This window comes from Rhinolophus ferrumequinum, chromosome 10, assembly GCF_004115265.2.
Source record: "Rhinolophus ferrumequinum isolate MPI-CBG mRhiFer1 chromosome 10, mRhiFer1_v1.p, whole genome shotgun sequence".
NCBI classification, from domain to species: Eukaryota; Metazoa; Chordata; class Mammalia; order Chiroptera; family Rhinolophidae; genus Rhinolophus; species Rhinolophus ferrumequinum.
Window position 1 is genome coordinate 21,856,773 of NC_046293.1, and position 24,794 is coordinate 21,881,566.

The window sequence follows — 24,794 nt, forward strand, 5'->3', positions numbered from 1 at the left end:
TGGCAGAGCCAGGATTTGATCCCAGGTAGATTCAGAAAATACTGCAGTGAGACAGTTAGCATCTTTGTCTTTTGAAGAGAAAGCAAAGGCTAATTAATAACTTACTTGCTGGAGGCTACTAAGTCGTGGAGCTAGAGTCCCAGCCATGGCTGTGTGAGCTGTAACCTCCAAGCCATGGTGGCTCTTTCGTCCAGACAATGACCTTTAGTTATAAAAATGATCTCTGGCCTTTGCAGCTTCCCTCTGTGGAGGGACAGCTTCAGAAAACCTTAGCAGTGGCAAAGAGTAGTTGCTCAACACATGTTAGTGGAATAAACAAATGAATGAGGATTGCCACACTCCCTGGTGTCACACTTGGCCAGCAAGGTGCATTTTACAGTTGAGTAATTCCAGATAAAGACAGGAACATGGTGTTTATAAGCTGCTCTAAGGGATGAGAATGCAGACCGGAGCCAGGAGAGGGAGAAATCAGGAACCCTGAAGAAAGGGGGCCAGCATGCAATAGGACCCCCAGGCCTTTCTGCCAGCAGGGCTGCATCACAGGTGGACAGGCAGCTGGCCTGCCTGCACCCCAGGACCCCACTCCTGCCCCTAGCTCAACTGCAAAAACCCAAAGAGACAACGTGGGGCCCTTAATAAATATTTGTGCAATGCGTGAATGAGTCAAGTCAAGGGAGGTGGCGTATTTTGAAAGTCTATCCTTGGCCTCCCCACCAACCACAGCTCAGGAGTCCCTGCCAGATAAAACTCTCCCCTCCTGGTGACTGTCACCAGTAACTGTCACCGGTATAGGTGCAGGAGCGGCCTGGTTGTGGTGGCCTCATCGGGCCACAGGAGCCGCAGGGAGCCATGCCCAGGTACACAGTGCACGTGCGCGGAGAATGGCTGGCCGTGCCCTGCCGGGATGCGCAACTCACGGTGGGCTGGCTAGGCCGCGAGGCCGTGCGGAGGTACGTCAAGAACAAGCCAGACAACGGTGGCTTTGCCTCGGTGGACGACGTGCAGTTTCTCGTGCGCCGCTGCAAGGGCCTGGGCCTGCTGGACAATGAGGACCCACTTGAGGTGGCCCTGGAGGACAATGAGTTCGTGGAAGTGGGTGAGTGGCCAGAGGGGAGCAGTGTGAACTGACGTGACACGGCCTCACATACTACTCACATCCCTCCGAGGGAGGTGGCATTGTCATGCCCACTCGAGGGAAAATGCGTGAGGGCTGTGTGTGCCTTAGATTCTCACGCAGCCCTGCGAGAAAGGTCAGATTCTTATCCACCTTTTATAATGAGGCAATAGACTCTAAAAGGAGGTCTTATCTATACTCAGGCGTCTAGTAAGAAGCAAAGATCCCGTTTGAACTCAGGACTGTAGGTCTGAATACCTTTGCACTTAGTGAATTACTTTGTGTTACACAATTATTTTTACAGACTTGAAGGTGAAGATCTTTTCGCCCTTCAAAACAACTTCACCCACTAGAGGCCAGTGGCCAGAGGAGTTCAGATTCAAAACAAAGCCAGGGATGGGGGTAGAGGTGGGGGTTTGATCTTGAACTTTCACTTAAACCCGAGGCAATGCCCGTCACCTACATCTCTGCCTTTTGCTCTCCTTCTTTGTAAAGACGCTAAGAACACTTGAAAGTATCTAAAGTCATTTTAAAGCGACCGTGTCTATAGAATTCAAAGGCAATTGAAGAGTCCTTCCTTGGTTTACCAGCAAGGCCAAAAGTGTCCCTCGGTTGTGAACTGTAAGGGGTCTCCTGTTGGGTTCTTGTTTCAGTTATAGAAGGGGATGCCATGTCGCCTGACTTCATTCCATCGCAGCCAGAAGGAGTTTACCTGTATCCTTTCCTGCAGGCTCCTTGGCCTGCTCTGGGGGCTGGGGCTCTTCCATACTCCCCAGTATTTTTCTTTACCTGGCTGACTTCAGATACAGCAAATACCGGGAGCCTGAAAAGGTAAGCTTCAAAACGACTGCTCTTTTGTTAAGAAAATTAAGCCCCCTTTCTCACCCCCATTGAAATGGGTGGGGAGAGTCAGCAAAATCTATGAACAAACACTATCAGTTAGGACAGGACTTTGACCAGCTCTCTGTAGTAGGGAAAGTCATTATGCTTTTTTTATTTCTAATTTTCCTTACTCGGCCTCCTCTTAAGCACACTGTCTTTTCAATGAGCATGTTAGTGTGTCCCAGCAATGATAAAAATCTCTGGAGTGTCAAAGTTTGGTTCTGCTTAAGGCTTCCCTTCTCGCTTATACGAGCAACTGAGCTGTTCGGACTGATGGAGATCCCCTTCTTTTGTGCAGTACATCGACTTAGACGGGGACAGCTTGACCACAGAGGATCTGGTCAATTTGGGCAAGGGATACTACAAAATAAAGGTATGGGGGCGGGAAGGGAAGGATGTCCTCTGCCTTTTTTTCTGCTGCGTGTAGAAGTCTTCAGTGTGTTCAGCTCTGACCAATTGTTTTCCTAGCTCACCCCAGTTGCTGAAAAGAAGGTGCAAAAATCCAGGGAAGTCATAGACCGCATCATAAAAGAAAAAACTGGTATCTTTTCCCCTTTGTGTCATACAATTATTTTCATAGACTTAAAAAACATGGCCGGAACCTAATTGTGTAACATCTGTTTTTTGGTTGTCTTTTTTTTTATTCCAGTTGTTTACGGCATTACCACTGGTTTTGGGAAATTTGCCAGAACTGTAATTCCTATCAATAAGCTAGAGTAAGTTGGAGTCCTGCCCTCCCCACCAAACGCACACACATTCACATGCCACCTACCCCCATCTTTGAGATTTCTTTCAAAAAGGGAAGTAATTCATATTTGCCCCAATTTACAGATGAGGAGGGTGAGGCTTGGGTTGACTTGCCCAGGCGTGGGTATTATAAACGCAGGCTTGCTGCTTTCTTCCATTGCCTCACGCCACCTCATCCTGTCCCTCCGAAGGTTTAACTGTCCCTCCCTTCATTTCCCCAGCTGAGGGAACACTTTTACCAAGAAGTATTTAAGAAGGTTGTTTTTTCTCTTTCTCTCCTAGGGAGCTCCAGGTCAACCTAGTACGTTCACATTCTTCAGGTAAACCATTCTAAACACTGGGTACCTCCTAGGTCTTGTTTGATTGGATGAATAAAGTACAGCTCAGTGTGGGGCATCCTGTAACAGCCACGAGGACTAGGTGTCAGTTCTGCTGGAGGGAAGGCAAGGAAGCAGGAAGCATCGGACAAGACCACCTTCCAGCTGAATCTCAAAAAAGGGAACAGGCCAGGTGGAAGGATAGGGTTGGGACCAAAGCCTGTGTACAATCATGCCAAGAGAGTGGTGCCTTCAGGAAATGGAATTAAAGCTGAAAGTCAAGGACCGAGTGGGTCAGGACGAGGAAAGATGGGACAGTGTGTCAAGAATCAACTTCCATCAGATTGCAAGGGGACTTGTGCTAAGGAGTCTGGACTCTATTCTAAGGGTTTTTAGCAAGTGGTGGGGGCTCACTAAAAATGTTCCAAGAAGGGGAACTGAGAAGGCAAAACTGGAGTTTCACCTTTGTCTGGAAGATGGGACTTTAAGAAGCAAGACAGGAGGGAGAGCAGTCCAACTACCTGAGTCAAGAAGTGGAGAAAGACTTTTTTTTAAATTTTATTGGGGAATATTGGGGAACAGTGTGCTTCCCCAGAAGCCACCAGCTTCAAGTTGTTGTCCTTTGATCTAGTTGTGGAGGGCACAGCTCACTGGCCTATGTGGGAATCGAACCGGCAACCCAGTTGTTCAGAGCTCGCCCTCTAACCAACTGAGCCATCTGGCCATCCCAAGAAGTGGAGATAGATTTCAGAGAGAAAGGCAGTCAGAGGTGGAAAAGATTTTGTTTCTCTTGTAGAAAACATCAATTCTGTTTTGCAGGTGTTGGGAAACCACTAATCCCTGAGAGATGTCGGATGCTCTTGGCTTTAAGGATCAATGTCTTAGCTAAAGGATATAGTGGCATTTCCCTGGAGACCCTCAAACAAGTTATCGAAGCATTTAATGGTAATGCAGTGGATCCCCAATCCGTCCACTGAGGCATGCCCCACAGGGCAGACTTGATTGATGGGTTGGTGAAGAATCGGTTGAGACAAGAAGACATAAAATAATGGAGATGAATGAAAAATGGGTTTGGCAAGGAGGATAGCTAGGTGTGGGATTATGGCAGAGAAGCTTACCCCTGTGTACTTTAACCCATTCTCTATCATCCTTCCCTTAGTATTTGGCATCTTTAAGACTGGAACCAGGCCCTCAAGTCTGGGCTTAAGTTTAGGGCTGGAGAGAACTTTGGGCTGGAGAGAACTTTGATTCAGTGGTGCCCAAATGTAGTTAGAGAAGTTGCATCAAATCATCTGGGAAACATCATGAATCTTGGATGTCCATCCCAAAGACTGACTCAATAGTTGTGCTTGGTGCCTGGGAATCTGAAATTGTAATGCTCCCCAAGTGGTAGGATTGCCAGACTTAAATAACTAAGTCTAACTTCTCCCAAAGATAGAACAGAAAAGAAATCCAAGACTTGCTTGTGATCGTGAAGCCAACTAGTGCTAGGATATGATGCAGTTCAACTCTTTGGAGCTTACTTCAGGGGATAGCAAAATTAAAATATGGAGACAAGCTTTGAAATGCTTGGGAGGCCATTGTCCCTTCTCACAAATAATGATAAACATTTTAGGTCAGCAGAGGCTCAGACACTCTTTGTGGTGAAGGAGTGGGAGGAGAAGCAGGGCTGGGCAGTTACACAGACTAAAACACATGCTAGAGTTCCCACGCTACAGACACAAGTGATCCATAGATGTGACATGCTGATCAGTGAATAGCAATTTGAATGAACCCTCTATTGTGTACAGGGCTGTGCTAAACAGACCAGTCATGATTCCAGCGCCTCTTTATTTCTGCTCCCATCCTGGTCTGCCCTACAATCCCAGCTAGTATAATTTCGGCCATGAACCCACATATGTATGCTTTACGGGCGAGTCTAAGGCACCCCTGGGTCCCTAAGAGTTCTGAGAATTCCCCAGGGTGACTTGAACTCTGATCTGGAAGTTGGCTTGTGGCTGGCACTGCTTTGTTCTATTGACATTATTTAGCAGTGGCAAAAACACTGCTCTCAGGCATCTGAATTTACTTAGAAAAACAAAGCCTTTTTTTTTTTGGTAACTTACTGGGCATTTCCTATAAAACTATGTCCACTTATAAATGGTAGTGAGGTGGCAGAGCGGGTGACTAGGAATCTGGCAAAAAGAAGAGTTTAAGTTGCCTATGACTTTCCTCTCCAGAGAACCCCTGTCAATACTTTGGTGAACCTTATCCTCCTGGAACATTTTATATTACTTTTCTAATGTAAATATTTACATGTTTCCAGACATTCTCCAACAGGTTTTAATGGCAACACACAACTTTTGGTAATAGGAAAACCTCTTAATTCCATATTGAGATCTTTTGTAACTTTTTGTTCTTAGAGACAAGTCTATAAGGAACAACAGTTAGTTCCTGATCACGTCTTTAAGATGCATTGCTAGAATTCTTGAAATTTTTAGGTCAGATTGGAACATGCACAGTAAGTGAAGGGGCAGAGGACCAAGAAGAAGGAAGAAGTAAACAGATAATTGTTATGGGGCTATGGGTTCCAGATCAGCTTTCTGCCAGCTTGATTGTTTCTCCATGTAGTGTTCCGCCAGCCACCTTCACACAGCAAATCTGAGCATATCCTGGCTAACACCTGTACTGCTTCCCTTTGTCCTTAGGAGAAAGTCTAAACGTAGAGAGGCTTACAAGAGAAGGTTTGGTTAGTGCGAGGGTCCTCTTCCCTTCCTCCCCTGACTTCCTTTCCTCCCTTCTCCCTTCCTGCCTTTCTTTCTCTCATCCTCCCCCTCACTCTTTCTTTCTATAGTAGCTCAGCCAGGTCAGCTAAGCATTAGTTGTGTTTGAGGAATTGTCTTTTCTCAGGTATTTGTGCCATTTGTCTAGTAAAGGGATACTAGATTCTATTGGGGGTGGTTAGTCTCACTGGCAAAATGGGGACAGCCAGAATGAAGTACTCCTGAGGTAACTGATGCCTGCTTCCCTCCCAGCCTCCTGCCTGTCCTATGTTCCAGAGAAAGGAACCGTTGGTGCCAGTGGAGACCTGGCTCCACTCTCTCACCTTGCCCTTGGGCTAATTGGAGAAGGGAAGATGTGGTCTCCAAAAAGTGGCTGGGCTGACGCTAAATACGTAAGACTTTCATAACAGCTTCCATGTGCAGTGTTTTCCCTAGACTGGGCATTGGGTATATTGCATGCTTCATATCACTGAATCCTTACAGCAGCCCAGGGAGGGAGCAGCTGTTGTCCTAGATGAGAAAATCAAAGCTTGGAAGTCAAATTAGGCAAGGCTCTTAGCTTCCATACTCAATTGTCAGCCTTCAGCCTCTGGTCTCGGTGATCACCTTGGTGAAAAGGTACAGCTACCAGTGTTGATCCAGGAATTTATTCTGCATCTAAAACACTTCCAGTGCCTACCCGGGAGGTCATACATTGTCCCAAGTTTACTTAGTTGCTGGTCTCACAGGTGCAAAGCTGAGCATCATAGCACTTACTCTATGGCCTCTGGAAAGCAGGTTCCATTCCTCCGTCCCCAAGCTCCCACCTTGGTAGCTAATCAGAAAGGCTTGTTTTTGATACAACTTAATGTTTTCTTCATTCATCTCCAAATTCCATCAGAGAAGCCCAAAGAATGATTGGAAGTGCCATCTCTGATCAATTGCTGGGAAGTCCCCAAACAGTAAGCAAGAGGGTGAGGACTAAGAAGGAGGGAGAAGATAAGCAAACAGCTAATCCTTATGGGGATACAGGTTCTAGATCACCTTTCTGCCATGCGGCCCCATCTTGATGATGTCTGCATGTGCAGTGTTCCCCAACCGCCTTCTCAGCAAATCTGAGCATATCCTGGCTAAAACCCATGACACTTCCCATTGCCCTTAGAAGACAGTCAGAACTCAAAGTGGCCTACAAGATGGATGTCTTGTTTGACATCCCTCATCCCTCCCTGCCAGGGTTCAACATCACAGAAGCGGGAGGGGCCTTGCAGCTGGAATGCGTTGTGGCCCAGGCAGAGGGACCAGCACAGGTCCATTCTTCTCTTCCCTCCTCACTCCTGTTCCTCCTTTTGATGAGTCCCCTGGGAAACTACCCTCTCTGCTCTTCTGGCTCCACACCCACCCCACCCCCACCCCACCCTGTCCCTTTTGCTCCTCCTTTGTGCTCTCCTGGCATCTTATGTGATTATCTTCCACTGAACTGTACCCACTTCCTACCTCCTGCAGCACTTAACATTCTATCACTGTAATTGCCCTTGAGCTCGTCTTCCTTAACCCAGCCCCAGTCCAACACCTAGAACAGAATTGGGTGTTTAATAGGGACTCTAATAAATTTGTGAAATTGACCTAGTAAAAGGTGCTTGCTCTGTCTTTCTTCTTTCCTACAGAGACCTTAACCTACTGACTGCTTTCACTTCTTTTATTTTGGAGGAAGATTATTCTGCCCATTTCCCCTCAGGACTGTTTCCATCTGTTAGGCCAACAACCCCACCCCACCCCACCCCACACCTTCATTGGTGTTCACACATTTGGCCCAGAAGTAAGAAGCCCTGCTCTGAGGTTCAGCCAGTGTTTAGATAACTAGGAGGAGGGGAGAGGACGTCTTATGTCAAGCTCTGGAGGCAGGGAAGTGCAGACAGATAGTCAGGAGCCCAGCCTTAGCACAGTACAGGTGGGCATGTATGCCCAGGAAGCAGCAGGAGAAAGGGAAATCATTAAAGTGGGCACTGAACACAAAGCACCTAGAAATCAAAACTCAGGCTTGATTCTGTAGACACTAGAGCCCCTGATTTAGGTACGAATATTATTTGAGAGCTAAGTCTGCTTTCAGACTGAAGGACAGAACTAGAGAATAGACCAGACATGATGAACAGAACCAATGCATGTAGGTCTAATCTTTTATAAGACAGACTTGTGGGCTTAAAGATCTTTCATTAGATCCCTCATGAAATTAGAAATAGGCTGGTATTTCATTTGATACCCATTTTTTATATATTTTTTAAATTATTCTTTAGGTCCTGGAAGCCCATGGGCTGAAACCAATTATTTTGAAACCAAAAGAGGTAAGAAGATTCAAAGAAAATCTGCTCATGTTAACAAGTCTTTATGCGCTATTTTCAGTCTTAATTTCAGTCTTACCAGTTTCTTAAAATAAATGTGACTTACATGTCTGTTAAAATTTGTCCACCAAAGAAAGGGCTCCTCCATATGCATTTAAAAGATTCTTCATGCCACACGTGCTTAGGGGTTCTCTTATCTAAGAACTTAAACTTCACGTCAGGATCTCTAGGGATCCCTAAGAGATACGCTAAGCCAGCATCCCTTAGGATGCTCTAAACCAAGATTTTTGCACCAGACATGTTTCAAGGTGTCTTGTCTACAATGATGAGACGTTAAAAAAAGAAATGCAGTGTAATTAAGAGCTAAAGATTTTATATGCATTGTACACTGAAGCTAAACTGCTGCCTTGAGAACAGGGATACTTACTAGCTATTCCATTTGGCAGATTTATAGTAACGACTTCACATCGGATGGCACTTAGTCCTCAAGTGCTTAAATAAGCACTTCTGCACTGCACTTCAGAAACCCTGAATCAGCATCCTTCAGCTGACAGCCTAACTTTCCTCTTAGGAAAGCAAAAGACACTAAATCAACTTCATAGTCTTGTTATAACAAAATACAGTAGGAAACTTCTCTCCCCCTCCCCAAAGGGTCTGGCGCTCATCAATGGGACGCAGATGATCACTTCCCTGGGCTGCGAAGCTGTGGAGAGAGCCAGTGCCATTGCTCGGCAGGCTGACATCGTGGCCGCTTTGACCCTGGAGGTGCTGAAAGGCACCACCAAAGCCTTCGATACCGGTTAGCATGGTTCTTCCTTTCGGTTGCTATTCATTGAACCAACGCTGGTAGGGTGGGCTGGTTGAGGTCTTTAGTCACAAGAGTGGTGGAGGTGGGTGGGAGGAAAGAAGGAGAAAACCCAAGTGCTTATGGCATACCCAATGCTGCGACAGTTTCATCTAAATTATGCCACATTTGATCCTTGAAATGATCACATTTGACAGACAGATGCTGACCCTGAGCGTTAAATGACCTGTCCCAGATCACCCAGATCTGACTCCCATTAAACTGTATGCTGTTTTAGGAATCTGTTTGCAGGGTTTTAGAATTATAGTGGAACTCAGGTTGGTCCCCATTAGAAATTTGGAAGGAAAAAGAAAACTGTAGAAGTGGTAGCTTACCTAGAAAGTAGTGAGTTTGAAAGATTCTCCACTATTATATATAGTAGGACAGAAAAACTGTCTAAAAATTACTTAGTAAAATTAAGCCCCTACAGGGCTCCCTTCCATTATAAGCCTAAATATTTTTAGGGTAGCTCAGTGTCTTCAGCTGAAGTCTCAGTAGCCTCAACACATAATTTGCACTCAGATACTGAAAGAATAAAGACAACAAGGAAAGTCTTGCTTTTGGTGTTCGCTTTCTTATTCTAAGTGGTGGTTAAGGAACCCTGGGATTTTGAGGGCTGTGTTAGCACACCATGGATGGTCCTGAGCCATCCGTTGTAGTTCGTTCTAATGTAAGAGCTGCTCAGACTTTTTCTCCTTTATCAATTCTAGACATTCATAGTCTTCGCCCTCATCCTGGGCAAATTGAAGTTTCTTTTCGATTTCGGTCACTCTTGGACTCGGATCACCATCCATCAGAAATAGCAGGTCTGGGCATGCTTATGTGAGTGAGCTTATTTGGTTTTGTGGGGGGGAAAATGGATAACATGTTCCCCCTTCATCTTTTTCCACAGAAAGTCACAGGTTCTGTGATCGTGTTCAGGATGCATACACCTTGCGCTGCTGTCCACAGGTAAACAAACAAACAAAAAGCTTCTTTTCTCTCTCCCAAATCCAGGGGTAACAGAAAAAGAGGAAGGTGTTGCAAAATCATGTGATTGTCGATTATAACCCAAATTTCTTACTGCCTCTACTGAAAATTATGTAGCTCATACTTCCATTTGTCCAATTATTGTAAAGTTTCTAGTCTGTGTAGTAAGCTGTTTGTTTCCTTTTTAATTGCTTTGCTCAACTGCCTTGAAGAGACGTCTCACAGAAAGCTGGCTGTGTTGGTTTAGTGTGCTCACTTTTTGAAATTCTTAATAATAACATCATCCTAACCAGTTAATGGAGTTTTACTAGTGCTTCCTGTTAGATAAAACTAGAACCAGCCTGCCAGGGCTGTTCACAGGAAAGAATCAAAATTCAAGAGCCACCCTTGGTATACCTTATCTGCATTTAATAGGCAGACATAAATCATCATAAATGAATCTGTCTGTGAGGCTTAACTTTAAATAAAAAATGTAAATGACCTGTGTTGGCAAGTGGCATCTTGTATTGCAGATGTTACAACTCATTTGCATATGGTAGTTAGTTGAATGAGAGATCAATATGCATATCATTCTTGTGCCAAATCAACTTGATATGCATATCAACTTGTGCCAAATCCCAGTCTATAGTGTAATAGAGTCCACTCTAGAGTAAATACCCTCACTTCCTTGTACTGAGCAAATTCTATTCTCCTTAGCTAGATCAAAACAGCCTATGGGGAAGAATTGTTGAAGAATTTACAGTAAAAATAAATCCCACTTTCAAATATTCTTGCTAATCTAATAAGAATATAAGATTCTGTGACAGGCACCATTACGAGTGTCTTCCATGTATTAACTTATTTAATCTTATATTTTAGGTTCATGGTGTGGCGAATGACACAATAGCATTTGTGAAGAAAATCATTACCACAGAACTAAACAGTGCAACCGATAACCCTGTATCTTTTGACTGTGATTATAGAATTTCAGCTGGTCATTTTAAGACCTTCTGAAGTGATCACTTTCTGTAGCCTCTCTGTTCTGTCACTCCATTTTATACACAAAGTACCTGAGGCTCAGAGGTTAAGTGACTTTCTCCAGATTGGAGCTGGTAAGGGGCAGAGGCATGTCTCTGAACCTAATCTCAGGTTTGGAGTCTAACGTGCTGTGCCTTCAAAATTGACCCATGAAAGATTAAAGGAGATATTTCCAGCATTGGCTGAGAACTTTCATGAAAACACTGGCCCTAAAACCCATTGCTGAGGTTGTTGTTAGAAGCATGGAGACCTGCAACACAACCGTGATTGTGAGGACCCTGGGTAGGTTGGCATGTAGGCAAGCCTTGCTCGTTCTACTGGCTGCATGATGCGTTAAACAAAAGGCAACCTTTTCACACGTATCAAAGTGTTGATCAAAGACTTATGGCTTTCCCTATCCCGTTTTTGTTCCTGACATGAACTTTACTCAAATCAGTAAAGTCAGTGTTTCCATATTTGTACTAAGAATAGTAACAACACCCATTTCTCAAAGGTGGAGCTCTTCTTTCTATCATGACATGGGTCTCTCAGTTTTTGCTGTGGAATGTTCTGTGAAGGCTTAGTTCCCTCAGGAGCTGCTGTGATCAGTCAGGGGTCACACTGGCAAAGTCTTCACAGAGACAATACTGCCTTTGAAGACCACCAAACCCCCTAGGAATCTATTTTTTGCAAACTCATGTCTGCCTCAGTTCTAAACACTGGGGAAATGCTGGAATTAGCAGCCCTGAAATCAGTTCACAGCCGGGGTTAGCGGACGGGTTCACAACCGCTGGGTAAGGTTTCTCACAAGAACTTTTCTGTGTGGCTTCTCTGACAGGCTTACTTCAGGATGTATGTTTTACGTCCTCTCAGACTGTTTTACAGTTAAGTCAAACCCACACTAAGTAATACTCAACTCACTAACCTACCTCAACACTATCCCACTCCCAAAATGGAGTATTAGTTCTCTTGAACTCCGTGTAGTCTTGTCTCAGTATCAGCTCTTGGACTGCAGAGAGGTATCCATTCTGCACTTACATAATTTTAGACTTGAAAGGGTAATTTAGACTTTAAAGGATATCTTATAGCGTTAAAAAAAAAAAAACCCAACATTAAATTATAGGAAATTGGGGAGGAAATAATTCTCTACTAAATTCTTCCCCTACCACTTGCCTCAGCAAAAATTTTAGCCAAAAATCCTTTACTCCCTCAATTAAAGATTCTTAATTGCTGATGAATTTCCAATAGACTAATCTTTGGGAGTTCTCTTGCAATACTGGTGTTACCTGAAAGAATATTTTTCTCAATTTTCTTTTGCAAATATAGAGCACCTATCACAAAGTTGTTGGATATTATGGGAGTTAACATCTAATTGTTATACTCTAATAGCCAACAAATTTGGAACAACTAAAGAACAACAGAACATGTTTAAGTTCTAAATTGGTGCCAAGATCACTTGCTATCAGGATTCAGAGAATGGAGAGAAGACCAAGTCCTGTGGTTGGGGTGGGTTCACGGAGAAGAGCACGAGTGAGGCCTAACAGGCTCATGGTTATATGTACAGAAAAGGGAAATTCCAAACTTGACTAAGGTGATGTGACACACGCATCTCCAGCTCTTTGGAAGTCAGACCATTTCTCACACAGAGTGATCTCCTTGTAAATAAGTAGTGAATATTCTTTAGCCCAGTAGGTGAAAATTAGCTCTTTGGAACCTAGAAGGAGGGTCTATTATTGCCTTTGTCTGGGTGCCTGTTGGTCTCAGTAAAGTGCATGAAAGAACGGAATGATCCCTGAGAATACTAACATTCAGTGAGCCTGACTTAAACAGGTTTGGGACGACCTTTTGGTCGCCATTGCTGCGATCACTGAGTAGAGAATTTGAAAGTTTTCCCAGAATCAATTGTCCCAGACAGTCTGGTCATTCAGCAGGTTCTTCTATGGAGCACAGGCTCACAGTGCCCATTGAAAAAATAGAATTTGCTCTTGAACTGGTTCGTGGTCTCTGCTGTTAGTTTCAGGTTATAAACTTTTTGAGGGCAAGTACTAACCACCAGATTAGTACAGTTATGGTGCTAAAGAATCTCTAATCTCAAGAGAGAACATCATTTCATGCCTCATATTTCTTTGGCCCCCAATTGCGTATACACAACTCATCTTTAAGGTTGTTTTGTTTATTTGCTTGTGTTGTGTGTCCCTTTATGTCAACAACTGCTTGTAGAGAGACTCTCCTTCCACATTTTATAAGAGCTGCCACCTCAATGTTAAAAATAAGCAGATTGGAAAAGACTTATACTTGAAGTAATCAGCAAATGTATGTTCAAACCTTAACCTACTTTGAAAGATGGTTTTTGCCAACAGGGGAGAGACTATTTCTGGAGGAAACTTCCATGGTGAATACCCAGCCAAAGTAAGCTTTTAGAATTGCTCCTGACCCTGAAAGCATATTCCAATATAGGCCAACTGAATTGAGAAACTCTTTCAGGCCCTGGACTATTTGGCCATTGGTGTCCATGAACTTGCCGCGATTAGCGAAAGAAGAATCGAAAGGCTCTGTAACCCCTCCCTCAGCGAGCTGCCTGCCTTCCTGGTGGCTGAAGGTGGTCTGAACTCTGGATTCATGATAGCCCACTGCACAGCTGCAGCCCTCGGTAAGGACACTGGTCTTTTCCCAGAATACAAGCCTGTCCATTGAAAGTTCTTTCCTGAAATATCAAATTTTCTGTTTGAGTGAGATTTCACTTTTTTAACACCTTCATTAGCATCCCACGTTTCTCAATAGAAAGACAGCAGGTTGCTTCTTTAATTGTTTTTAGGGAAAAAATATAAAATAAAACCTAAACAACATTATACTGAAACATAAAGATACATAGTGAGATTGCAAACAACAAAGTTTCCATAATTTCTCTGTAGGAAGCACTTTGACATCACATATGAACTTAATCTGCGTAATTTTTCCCCTATTCTCAATTTGAAGATTATCAGAAAGAAAAAGACAAAGATGTTTATAGTTAATGGTGAAACTTGAAAGGACCTGAATGATTACACTTTGGATACATTTCATTAGATATACTAGCCATGAAAACTGTGATTACAACACACAATAATGCTTATAAGAAGCAGGATGCTTTTATGAAAATTGAGCTTCAATCTAGCTGATTTCTGAGCCAAGACTGTGAGGGACAAATAAATAACTCATCAGAACAGGGCCTGGCACAAAGGAAGTGCTCAGGGCTTCACTTACATTCAGTCACTTAATTGTCACAACAATATCAGGAGGGAGGTACTGATATTACCTGCATTTTACAGATAAATACCTGAAGATCTGAGAAGTGACTTACGCAATAGTGCACAGCTAGTAAGAAGTAGAGCAAAATTGAAGCCCAAGCATTTTGGCTCCCAAATCTGTGCTTTCATTTCAATTAATGAGGATCTCATTTAAATCAATATTTAATCCTAAAACATGGTTGCAACATTTAACAAATAGAAGTGCAAGAGGCCCAGCTAAATTTGAATTATTTGGGACATACTTGCACTAAAAAATATTTTTTACCTGAAATTCAAATTTAACGGAGCATCCTGTATTTGTATCTGGCAAACCTACCCAAGAGGCAGGATAGTGTGGTGGTTCATTAAGAGAACAAATTCTGGGTTCAAATCCTAGCTCTGCCATTTACAGTGCGATATGGACCAAGTTTCAATCCTATTTACCCTTGGTTTACTCCTGTGTAAAACAGGCATGATAAATTTACCTAGTGGGGCCATTTTGAGGATTAAATGAATTAATGCATATAAAGCCTTAGAACTATGCCTGGCACTAAATAAATATTGGGGGTGCCAAAAAATGTATGTGAGGGGACACTTTGGTCAATGTTGCTCAAGCAATAGTTCCCCATAATCAGAAGTGTCTGGACGCTGATGGTAACCACTTTGAGCACCTCTGGTAATTGCAGAAGTCAAATGTGACTTGTATTCATCTTTTGTTATTGGTATATATTGAGCATTATAATTTTAATAGTTTTCTTTCTTAAAATGTGTGTACATTTTTTTGGCATCCTCTGTATTAGTTGCTATTAATATTATTCCTAACCCCTTTCATACCTAAGCCTCACACCAAAACTCAACACAGATAACCAACAAAGAGCCACTGAATTAATCTTCTCCTCTGTCCAGTATATTCTATTTGCTCACTTACCTGCTTACTAAAATACCACTGCAAAGAGTAGCGATTTCCCACATTAATATGGCAGGTGGAGTGGTAATTGATTTCTAGAGAATATTATGGACTTTGAGAAGCCCCATTTGAATGTGTATAGTTTCCCAAGCTGCCTACTAAAGTCGTTCAGCTTGCTTTCATTATAATGAAACTGGTGGTATTTTTTGGCCACTTGTACTTTATGTTTCTGAACAAACCTCACTACAGCCTGCTGATCCATGTAGCAGGTTCAAGGTCCCAGAACCCAGAGCTTGCAGTGCTAAAACTGAAAGTCCTGGGTAAACCAGAACGAGTTGATCACCCTAGTTTATAGCTACATTATCTCAGATAGGATCCCTTGTAGCATAGAAAACAATGGAAGCTTCACTCTCAATGTCACACAAGGGAGGGAAAATACTTTGATGTTTTAACCTTTCCAGGCTTCTGACGCTGCGGAGAAGGAACTCTATAATCTAGGTCCTTGCTATTTAAAATGTGGTCCTTGGACCAAAAACACAGCCATCACCTGGGAGTTTGTTAGAACAGAAGAATCTCAGGCCCCACCTGAAACTCAACTCTTGTATTTTAATAAGATCCAGTAATTCATATGCACAATACAGTTTAAGAGATATTAATCTCGGTCATCTCTCGAGCTCCCTTACCTCCCCAAGATATCTGGCAGACATCAAGCTCTTGCTTAAACCCAGAACATCCACTTATGTCATCATTGACCAGATGATTTAAATTGTTAAACCTCCTTGCCCAAGATCTGTAAGGCGAGCCTCAATCCCCAAATGCCACAACTGAATTCCAACCCCACCTCCTCTGGTGACACAACCAAATTGTTCTCCAGTACCTGAAAATAACCACATTTCTTTTTTTCCTAGTCCCTCCAGTATGTTCAATGCTTCCAGCATTTTGTAATATTACAATTTCCATCCACTCTTATCTCAGAAGTCAGTATAGCTTTAGAGCCCTTTTCACTTCACGGGGGTGAAAAGAAAACAATAACCTACTTCCTTTTCCCAAAGAATTTTGGGCCATCTGGTGCTGGGATAACAAGCTCCATGCCATGGAGCACTTTGGGAAAACACAGGTCATGTGGGCACTTTTTCCTGTTGGGAGCATATTTATCTTGCACTGATCTCTTGCAGTTTCTGAGAGCAAGGCTCTGTGCCACCCCTCCTCCGTGGATTCTCTCTCCACCAGCGCGGCCACGGAAGACCACGTCTCCATGGGAGGATGGTCAGCAAGGAAAGCCCTCAGGGTCGTTGAGCACGTGGAGCAAGGTAAGCCCAGCCAGCTCGGGGGGCAGGCCTGGCCGGTAAATGACGCTGCCAGTGTTCCTCAGAGTGGAATCTCCACCAGCAGCATCAGGATCACCTGGCAACTTGTTAGAACTTCTCAAGCCCCTCCTCAGACCCACCAACTGAATCCGAAACTGTAGGGAGGACAGCAGAACAAGCTGGTCGTAACAGGCCCTCCAGGTGGTTCTGATGCTTGCTGAAGATTAAGACCCACACTGGCTGACTAAGCCGGTTCATCCACTGGCTTTTTTAAAAAACAAGACTTTCAATATATATTCAAAAGTAAGAGATTCGTACCATGAAACTCAGACACACTTCACTCTGATTCCACAGTTAGCACATTTGCTTCGTATTTTCTTTTGCTTTTCTCAAATTATTTTCAAACAAATCCCCATATTATTTTCCTCCTGCGTACTTTAACTCCTAAATATCAGGATGCCATTATCACATCCCATGAGTCTCGGTGTCATCACTGAGTACATATTCAAATTCTCCCAGTTATCTCAATGTCTTTATAGTAGGTTTGTTCAAATTAGGATGCAAAGCCCACATTTTAAATTTGGTGATCAAGGTTGTACGCTTCTTTTCATCTAGAACAATCCCATGTGCCCTTGTTTCTTTTTTCCTCCATGCCATTGACTAGTTTAAAAACCAGGTCAATTTTCTGATAGAGACCAGTATTTTGGACTTACCTGTTAGCTTCCTCGTGGTGGCACTTTTAATTTGCTCTCTGTTCCAGGCATTTCCTGGAACGTTGCAGTTGACCCAACCTTTTTGGCGAAGATACTTCATAAGTGGACCCTGGGTTAGGCCCACCTCTCCCTGCCTTCTTAATTACTGCTTGTTTTGTTTTTTAAAGGGAAATTACCTTCCTTTAGGCATTATTCTCTAAGTTTTTCGGTTTTTGCAACTGTATTGGAAGCAGTTGGCTGACAAAAGAGTATCACTATTTTGATAAATGTGAGAGCATTAAATATATATAACAGCTGCATTGAGATACAATTTACATACCATAAATTCACCCATTTAAAAAGTGTCATTCAGCTTTTTAAAAAATATATTCACAGAGGTGTGCAACCACCACCACGACCTATTTTAGAACGTTTTCATCACCTCAAAAAAGAAACCTTGTACCCTTTACTTATCAATCTCCCAATCTCCCTACCCATTCCCCCTCCCCCCTAGGCTTAGGCAACCATTAATGTACTGTCTCTCTCTGTTGATTTGCCTATTCTGGACATTTCATAAATGGAATCATATAATCTGTGTGTGGGGGGAAGGTTGTGACTGTCTTCTTTCACTTAGCGAAATGTGTTCAAGGTTCATCCATGTTGTAGCATGTGTCAATACTTCATTCATTTTTCTGGCCAAATAATATTCCATCGTATACATATACCACATTTTGTTTATCTATTCATCAGTTGAGGGACGTTTGGGTTCTGTCCACATTTTGGCTAATATGGATAATGCTGTTATGGACATATGTGCACAAGTTTCTGTGCGGACACATGTTTTCTTTTCTCTAGAGTGGAACTGCTGGTTCATATGGTAACTCTATGTCCATTTTTTTGAGGAACCGCCAGACTGTTTTCCAGAAATGGCTGTACCGTGTTACAGTCCTACCAGCATTCCTACCAGAGAGTTCTGATTTCTCTATATCCTCACCAACACTTATTATTATCTGTATACCACAGCGTATTCTTAATTTTCATTCTTAAAATGGTCTCCCCATTGAACATGTTGCTCTGGCCAAAAGCTTACGGAGCCACCCTAATCAATTCTCAGATTTTCTCTCCAGTTCATCAGTAAATCAACCTTACCTTCAAAAGACACCAAAGTAAGCCCCTTTCATCTCCTTGTGATTGATCTTGTTTTCACTACCGTTTCTCTACAGTCACCATGTACAATATCCAGAGTGAGCTTCTTAAAACGTAATTGTGACCATACCGTGCCCCTACTGAAAATTTGCCAGTGACTTCCTATTGTTCAAAACAAGATCCAACCCCCTTCCTGTAGCCTACAAGGACCATGCAGAGCATGATCTGGCTTCTGGCTCTCACTGCCACCTCTCTCCATCCCATTCTCTACCCTGGATCCACAGTGCAATTTTTGCATCTGCCAAGGACACATCCCTCTCTCGCACCTGTGTCCTCTTTGGTCCCTCTGCCTACAATACTGCTCGCAAAGGACTTCACATGGTTCACTTTCTACCTAGTTGCCCAGATTTCACCTCAGATGCCGTCCTTGTTTAACCTGCTAAAACAGCACCCATCATTCTGCTCCCCCCCCCCTTTTCCCTAATATCACTTCGTATTCCTGACATACTTAGGCTTGATTGTCTTTCCCAGTGGAAGATAAGCTACATGAGGGCAGGGATCTTGGCTGGATGGACCTAGAATACCTAGAACAGTGCCTGGCACAGACTTGGTGTTCAGATGTTTGTATAACAAGAAAGTTAGCACTATAGGTCCAAATTATAGAGCCAGCTCTTCTGATGTAGTTCTATCCATTCATATCAGGGGGGTGCAATTAAAAAAAAAAGAATTGGCAATTTGTATTTCAAGCATGTTCATTTTTACTTAAGTTTGCTTTGATTACAGATATTAAACAAATACCTGTAATTCTTGGAATACAATGGTGCTGGATATAAAGTACAATATAAGCACCTGCTTATTACAGCACCTAGTGATTCTTCATTACATAGAGGGCACAGAAAGATAATAGTTCCACCTGGTTGGGGTGGAAAGACATCTACTACTTGATAATCCACAGTGGATTAAACAATGAATGAGATATTCTTTCTCTCTACCTTCTTGGAAATTACAGTCTAACCAAAAAAGAGGATATTGGACAACAATTTGGCAACTCTTTGTAGCACTTAACAAAACTCTGATTAAAGAATAGAGTTCTAGGAGGACATAAACGAACCTAATGTAGTCTAAAGGGATGAGAAAAGGCATCTCTGAAGGAGTATTTAAGATTAAAACCTGAAGAATGAATAGGGCCAGCTAATTGGGGGAAGTATGCAATATTAGTTTTGTAAAGGAAGCGGGGTATGCACAAATTGTTCTGGGATGCATTGTGATGAAGATAGAAGACATCCAAACACCAGCTTCTAGATTTTCAGTTTTAGTGGACTTGGGAGCCTTTGAGTTTGAAGACTGGAAACCGACATTATAGAATCATTCCCAAGGCAACCAAAGACTGAGTTGCTCATTCACTGTCTCCTTAAATCCTTTGATGAAGGTCGGTGTATTTTAGGCCAAAGGGACCAGCAAGACTAAAAACAAATTGAAATTTGCACAGAAGTGGAAATAGGAAACAGATCTCATCCGGTTTGATTAGATGTGGTGAGAAGGGGAGCACTGAGACATTTACCTGAATTGTTCTCCCCTTTACACCATTAAAGATACAGCCAAGGGGTTAGAAAAGCAGATTTAAAATGGTAACCAAATATCAAGGCAGCTTCCTTCTCTCAGTAGACAGAGAACCATCCATCTGTGAGTTGGCTGGCAATGGCAGTCAACTTCCGTGTGATTTCTGGCCCTCGAGCAGGAAGTCAGACTTTAATCAGTCGTCCCCTCCACCTTTCTTGTTTCAGTGCTGGCCATCGAGCTCCTTGCAGCCTGCCAGGGCATAGAGTTTCTACGCCCCCTGAGAACAACCACGCCCCTGGAGAAGGTCTATGACCTGGTGCGCTCTGTTGTAAGGTAAAGTCTAACAGGTCCCTGCAAGTGACACCATTCCAGCACTGTGAACTCTGGCAGTGTTAATGTTTGGCTGACAATTTCCTGTGCTTTGTCTGTAGGCCCTGGATAAAAGATCGCTTCATGGCCCCAGACATCGAGGCAGCACACAGGCTGCTTGTGGAGCAAAAGGCAAGCTGGCTACTTGGCTTATTTCTTAGTTTGGGGTCATTATGGGAAAGTACAGTGGGAGTGGGAAGTGGAACAAGTGGTCTTATTCTTTTGTTTTCTGGCTATTCCTTGGGGGTGAACAAAAAAGTTTCTTATGCAAAGCAACCAAGAAGCTATTTGATAAGCTCCGATGCCCCATGTTGCACCCAGACAATGAATATCTAAGGATTGGAAGCTGAAATAGATTTTAAATGGAGTTTTGGAACAAGCATTCGTGGGGAGAACATGAGATGAAAGGTTCATGGACCCCCTTTACCAAGAACATGCTTTCATTTAAAAGGACTTTCTCTTTCTGTAACGCTGTCGCCACCACCTGGCCCAATGCCTGCATAGATCTGAAGAGAAAACAAAGCCCCAGGTTTTCGCTTCAAAGGGCTGTGGGTCTGTCTAGTGCTATTGTGTCCTGCCCATCATCCTAGGTGAGATACAGTTCCCTTACTGCTGATTTCCTCTGGCTGCTCTGACTATCGATTTGTCTGATAGGGACAGACACCTAGCATGTGGACTCATTTTTTAAATATGTTTTTGTAAAGTTTTTTAAAGCCTTTTTCGTAATTTGTGGGTATTGTGTTCTGTAGAATTGTTTGATTTCCCCTGGAATTGTTGCTCTGCTCTGCTTTTGGGGAACGATTTTTCCTTTGGATCTTCACACCTGTTCTTTCTAAGAGGGCCCTTCACCCTTTGAAAGGGAGCCCCGTACTCGCCAACTTTGGTGCTAGTACATAAGTGTGTGAAATGTTTACCTTTTTAATTGAAATAGAATTGGCATATAACATGATGCCAATCATGTTTCAGGTGTACAACAATGATTTGGTGTTTGTATTTATTGCAAAATGATCGGAATAAGTCTAGTTAACATCTGTCACCACCCACAGTAAAAATTATTTTTTCTTGTGATGAAAACTTTTAAGATCTACTCTCTTAGCAACTTTCGAATATATAATACAGTATAATTAACTGTAGTCACCATGCTGTGCATTACAGCTCCATGACTTATTTATAACTGGAAGTGTGTACGTTTGGACCACTTTCCCTATTTTGTACACGCCTACCCCCCACCTCTAGCAACCATCAATCTGTTCTTTGTATCTATGAGTTTGGTGTTATTTTATTTTTTAGATTCCACATATATGTGAGATAATGCAGTATTTGTCTTTGTCTGACTTATTTCACCTAGCATAATACCTTCAAGGTCCACCCCTGTTGTCACAAATGGCAAGATTTCCTTTCTCTCTCTCTTTTTTTTTTTAAGGATTTCCTTTCTCTTAATGGCTGAACAATAGCTCTATTATTTCATATTAAACATTAGTTTTTATTCTTTCATCCATTGATGGGTATTTAGGTTACTTCCATGTCTTGGCTATTGTAAATAATGCGGCAATGAATATGGGGGTGCTGATTCCTTTTTGAGCAGGTTAGCCTTTGAAAGAATACATTTTCTAAAGTGATACAAAAGAATAGCACAAAAAGCTCCTTGGCTGGCTGTGGCAATCAGATAAAAAGCAGCTGTAAACCAAAAACAGGGCCTTAATTTGAGAAGATATTATGCTTGATAGAGAATAGGTTGGTAGATGGAGGTAAAAGCTAAACAAGGGTCTGACGGAGGCAGTGCTTCTCCAACTGTAATATGTGTGTGAATTTCCTGGAGGTCTTGTTAAAATGCAGATCTGGATTTAGCAGGTTTCAGGTGGGGCTGACATTATGACTTGCCCCAGGTGATGCTGATGCTGCAGGCCCAGGGCCACACTTTCGAGTAGCAAGGGCCTAAGAGACAGAGCAAGTGTGGCAGGGTTTAGAGCAGGGGTGTCCAAACTTTTTTCAACATTTTTCACCAAGGGCCATATGCGGTAAAATGCACAAACAGCCGGGCCACTCACTCGAGGTGAAGTACATATTGCCTCACCTGGTTTATTTAAATAAATGAAATATATTTGTGGAATTTGCTGCGGGCCAATTAAAAATGGATTGCGGGGCGCAGTTGGCCCACAGGCCGCAGTTTGGACACCCCTGGTTTAGAGCAAATGAGGAAATCCACTGCTTTTTATCATTCAAGACTTTCTTTAGAAAACTCATGGTCAGACCCTTGGGCAACTTTCCTTAATTCTGTCCACACTGAATTCTCTAGGTTTTATTTGTTTATTGGCTTGTTTTGCTTTAGAAGAGTAAGCAGCTAAAAACCTTTATGGTAACTTTAGAAACGTTTTGGACTTTGTATTTGAAAAGCTGTGAATGCCACCGAAGACTAATTATGTGTCACATTGCTTAAAATAAAAGCAAGTAGACAGCTGTTATATGTCCAGTCAGGTATAGATGATGTTTTGGCTTCAGATGAAGCTCATGCTTAATGGCATGTAAAAACAATGCTGTCAACATTCTGACTTTGTTTTGTCCTTGTTTTTCAGGTTTGGGAAGTAGCTTCACCCTACATTGAAAAATACAGAATGGAGCATATTCCAGAATCAAGACCTGTTTCTCCAACGGCCTTCTCACTGGAATTTCTAAACAAGAAATCCAGCAAAATCCCAGAGTCTGGGGATCTTTGATGGGCTCTGTCTTGGAACTGCACTTCAACAGCAAGCAGTGTTGTGCTGAAGGAGAGACCCAAGAACTTTTTTAGGTAGAGTGATTCATTATGTAATTCAGTCCTTCTAAAACCTACTTTCATCAGGCTGGTGGCAGCATCACAGACAGTTGCTAAATCTAGCATCGTGTTCTTGTGGACCTAGTTCAAGATGCAGTAGGTGTTTTTAGGTTATAGGAGTTTTCTTTCTTTGATGATCTCAACAGGCCATTCACTCTTAAGGGAGAGAAGAGCAGCCACGGTGCATGGGTCTTTTAACATTAGGTGAACTCAGATCTTGAAACAGATTGATGACATTCTTTCCTAAAAACATTAGACTTTTGTGAATCTTTTTTTTGCTTTGACAAGCTTTCCACTGATTAACTTTGCCTGATTGTACTATGCCATGATATGACTAATGTTTCTTAATATGTCTTCATAAACCACCCTTTTTAAATCATAATTTGTCCTTCAGCTGCTCTTTCTTGTATTAATTGAGTCATAGTAAAGAACGGTCAATAGGTCAACAAGAGGTTTTGTGTAAAGGAATTAAGGAATAAATATAAAGATTGCTATCGAATTGGCCCTTCTTGAACTGTGTATTTCATATTTATCAAATACCACTACACATATAAAAGAAAAGACTCAGATGCTTAAACTAGAGTTGGAGGTTAGTTTTATCACTTCCTTGCTATGTGTTAGTACTCGATTCACACTATTATAATAAACCTGCATTAGGAAGCCTCCTCATTTCACAGACAAGGAATCTGATATTCAGAAGTTAACCAACCCTTTCCTATAATGGTAACCATTAAAATGAGGTCCCTTTGACAAAGATCAAATGGGGCCCCTAGGATGTATTACCCAATCGGTCCTCTACCCAAAAGAAGATAAAGAACCTTATGGGAAGGCTTAAGTGTAATTGTGCAGATGAAGGATGGGTCAGATGACCTCATGGTTTCCAAGATCTGTGACTTTGCATCCAACTGTTCAAACATGTGCTAGGCCTTCCAAGTTCAGGAGTCTGAAACCATGGCTCTGAAACCTGCAACTGGTTAAGGAAAGGACAGAGACACTTGCCAGCTTGCCTACCTGATTGCAACCTAAAACAGGTCTAATAGTATATTTCATAATAGAATTTTCACTCTATATTACAACCGGTCCACAGGAAAGATGGAGATAGAAGTGAAAACTGCTGCCTACAGTAGTTCAGTGAACAAAAAATCTGCTGAGGAACTTGTTTGCCAAAAGGTTATTCTTGATGCTATTATTTGCTAAAATGTGCCCACACACAAATGAAGTTTATGCATTCTTACCTACGAGCTTCAGTTGAGCCAGTAAACCCCACTGTCTGATGGTTGCTTTTCACTCCAGTTTGGGAGTGCTGGATCCCACAGGCCCCTATGGTCCTCTGGGGCACTTTGTCATTGAGCTTTTGCACACAGCTCTCTTAGTAACTGACATCACATGCCTTCAAGGGAACGTCAAGGTAAATATGGAATAAACTGACTCTCAGTTGTCTTAGGTTGTCACAGTATTCTTAGATTTTTATAACAAAGTTTAACTCCTTAGGGGAAGGCTATTCTAACTGCAGTTAATCAAGTTTCTGAAAGATTTTATCAATGACTGTTCACCCATGAAAAAGTATCTTTAGAAAGTGTGATTGACTCAGTATACTTTCTCTTTCCCGTTGAGTAGCAGCAAGAGTTAGAGGCTTTGTTAGAGATACAAACTAGTTAGAGTTAGAGATACACCTGACTTCTTAACCATCTTAGGGCAGCCACAGGCCAAGCCCAAAAGCAGAGAGGCTTTTCTGGCTTCTGCTGTTCCTGTTGGCCAAAGAAAGTCAAGGTCAACTTGGGAGAATAGT

General features: G+C 42.5%; 1 protein-coding gene across 1 annotated transcript; it reads left to right on the forward strand.

Annotated features, from left to right (window-relative positions):
* The first annotated feature begins 466 nt into the window (after positions 1-466).
* On the forward strand, positions 467-23,504 carry HAL (histidine ammonia-lyase). Its single transcript, XM_033118457.1, has 20 exons — positions 467-1,096; positions 1,768-1,828; positions 1,918-1,945; positions 2,295-2,369; positions 2,465-2,537; positions 2,646-2,712; positions 3,026-3,063; positions 3,880-4,005; positions 6,075-6,214; positions 8,093-8,140; positions 8,789-8,936; positions 9,692-9,787; positions 9,874-9,932; positions 10,809-10,889; positions 13,290-13,355; positions 13,431-13,596; positions 16,295-16,429; positions 20,049-20,157; positions 20,256-20,325; positions 22,767-23,504. Exons 1-20 carry the CDS (start codon positions 850-852, stop codon positions 22,905-22,907), a joined length of 1,974 nt encoding a protein of 657 aa, XP_032974348.1. The 5' UTR covers positions 467-849; the 3' UTR covers positions 22,908-23,504.
* Positions 23,505-24,794: the final 1,290 nt, after the last annotated feature.

What these genes read in the sequence shown, in the direction of transcription:
- HAL (XM_033118457.1), top strand. Translation starts at nt 850, where the DNA reads ATGCCCAGGTACACAGTGCACGTGCGCGGAGAATGGCTGGCCGTGCCC. An exon ending in GCTGGGCTGACGCTAAATAC is followed by an intron (nt 6,215 to 8,092) that starts GTAAGACTTTCA and finishes ATTATTCTTTAG; the next exon opens with GTCCTGGAAGCCCATGGGCT. An exon ending in ATGGTGAATACCCAGCCAAA is followed by an intron (nt 13,356 to 13,430) that starts GTAAGCTTTTAG and finishes AAACTCTTTCAG; the next exon opens with GCCCTGGACTATTTGGCCAT.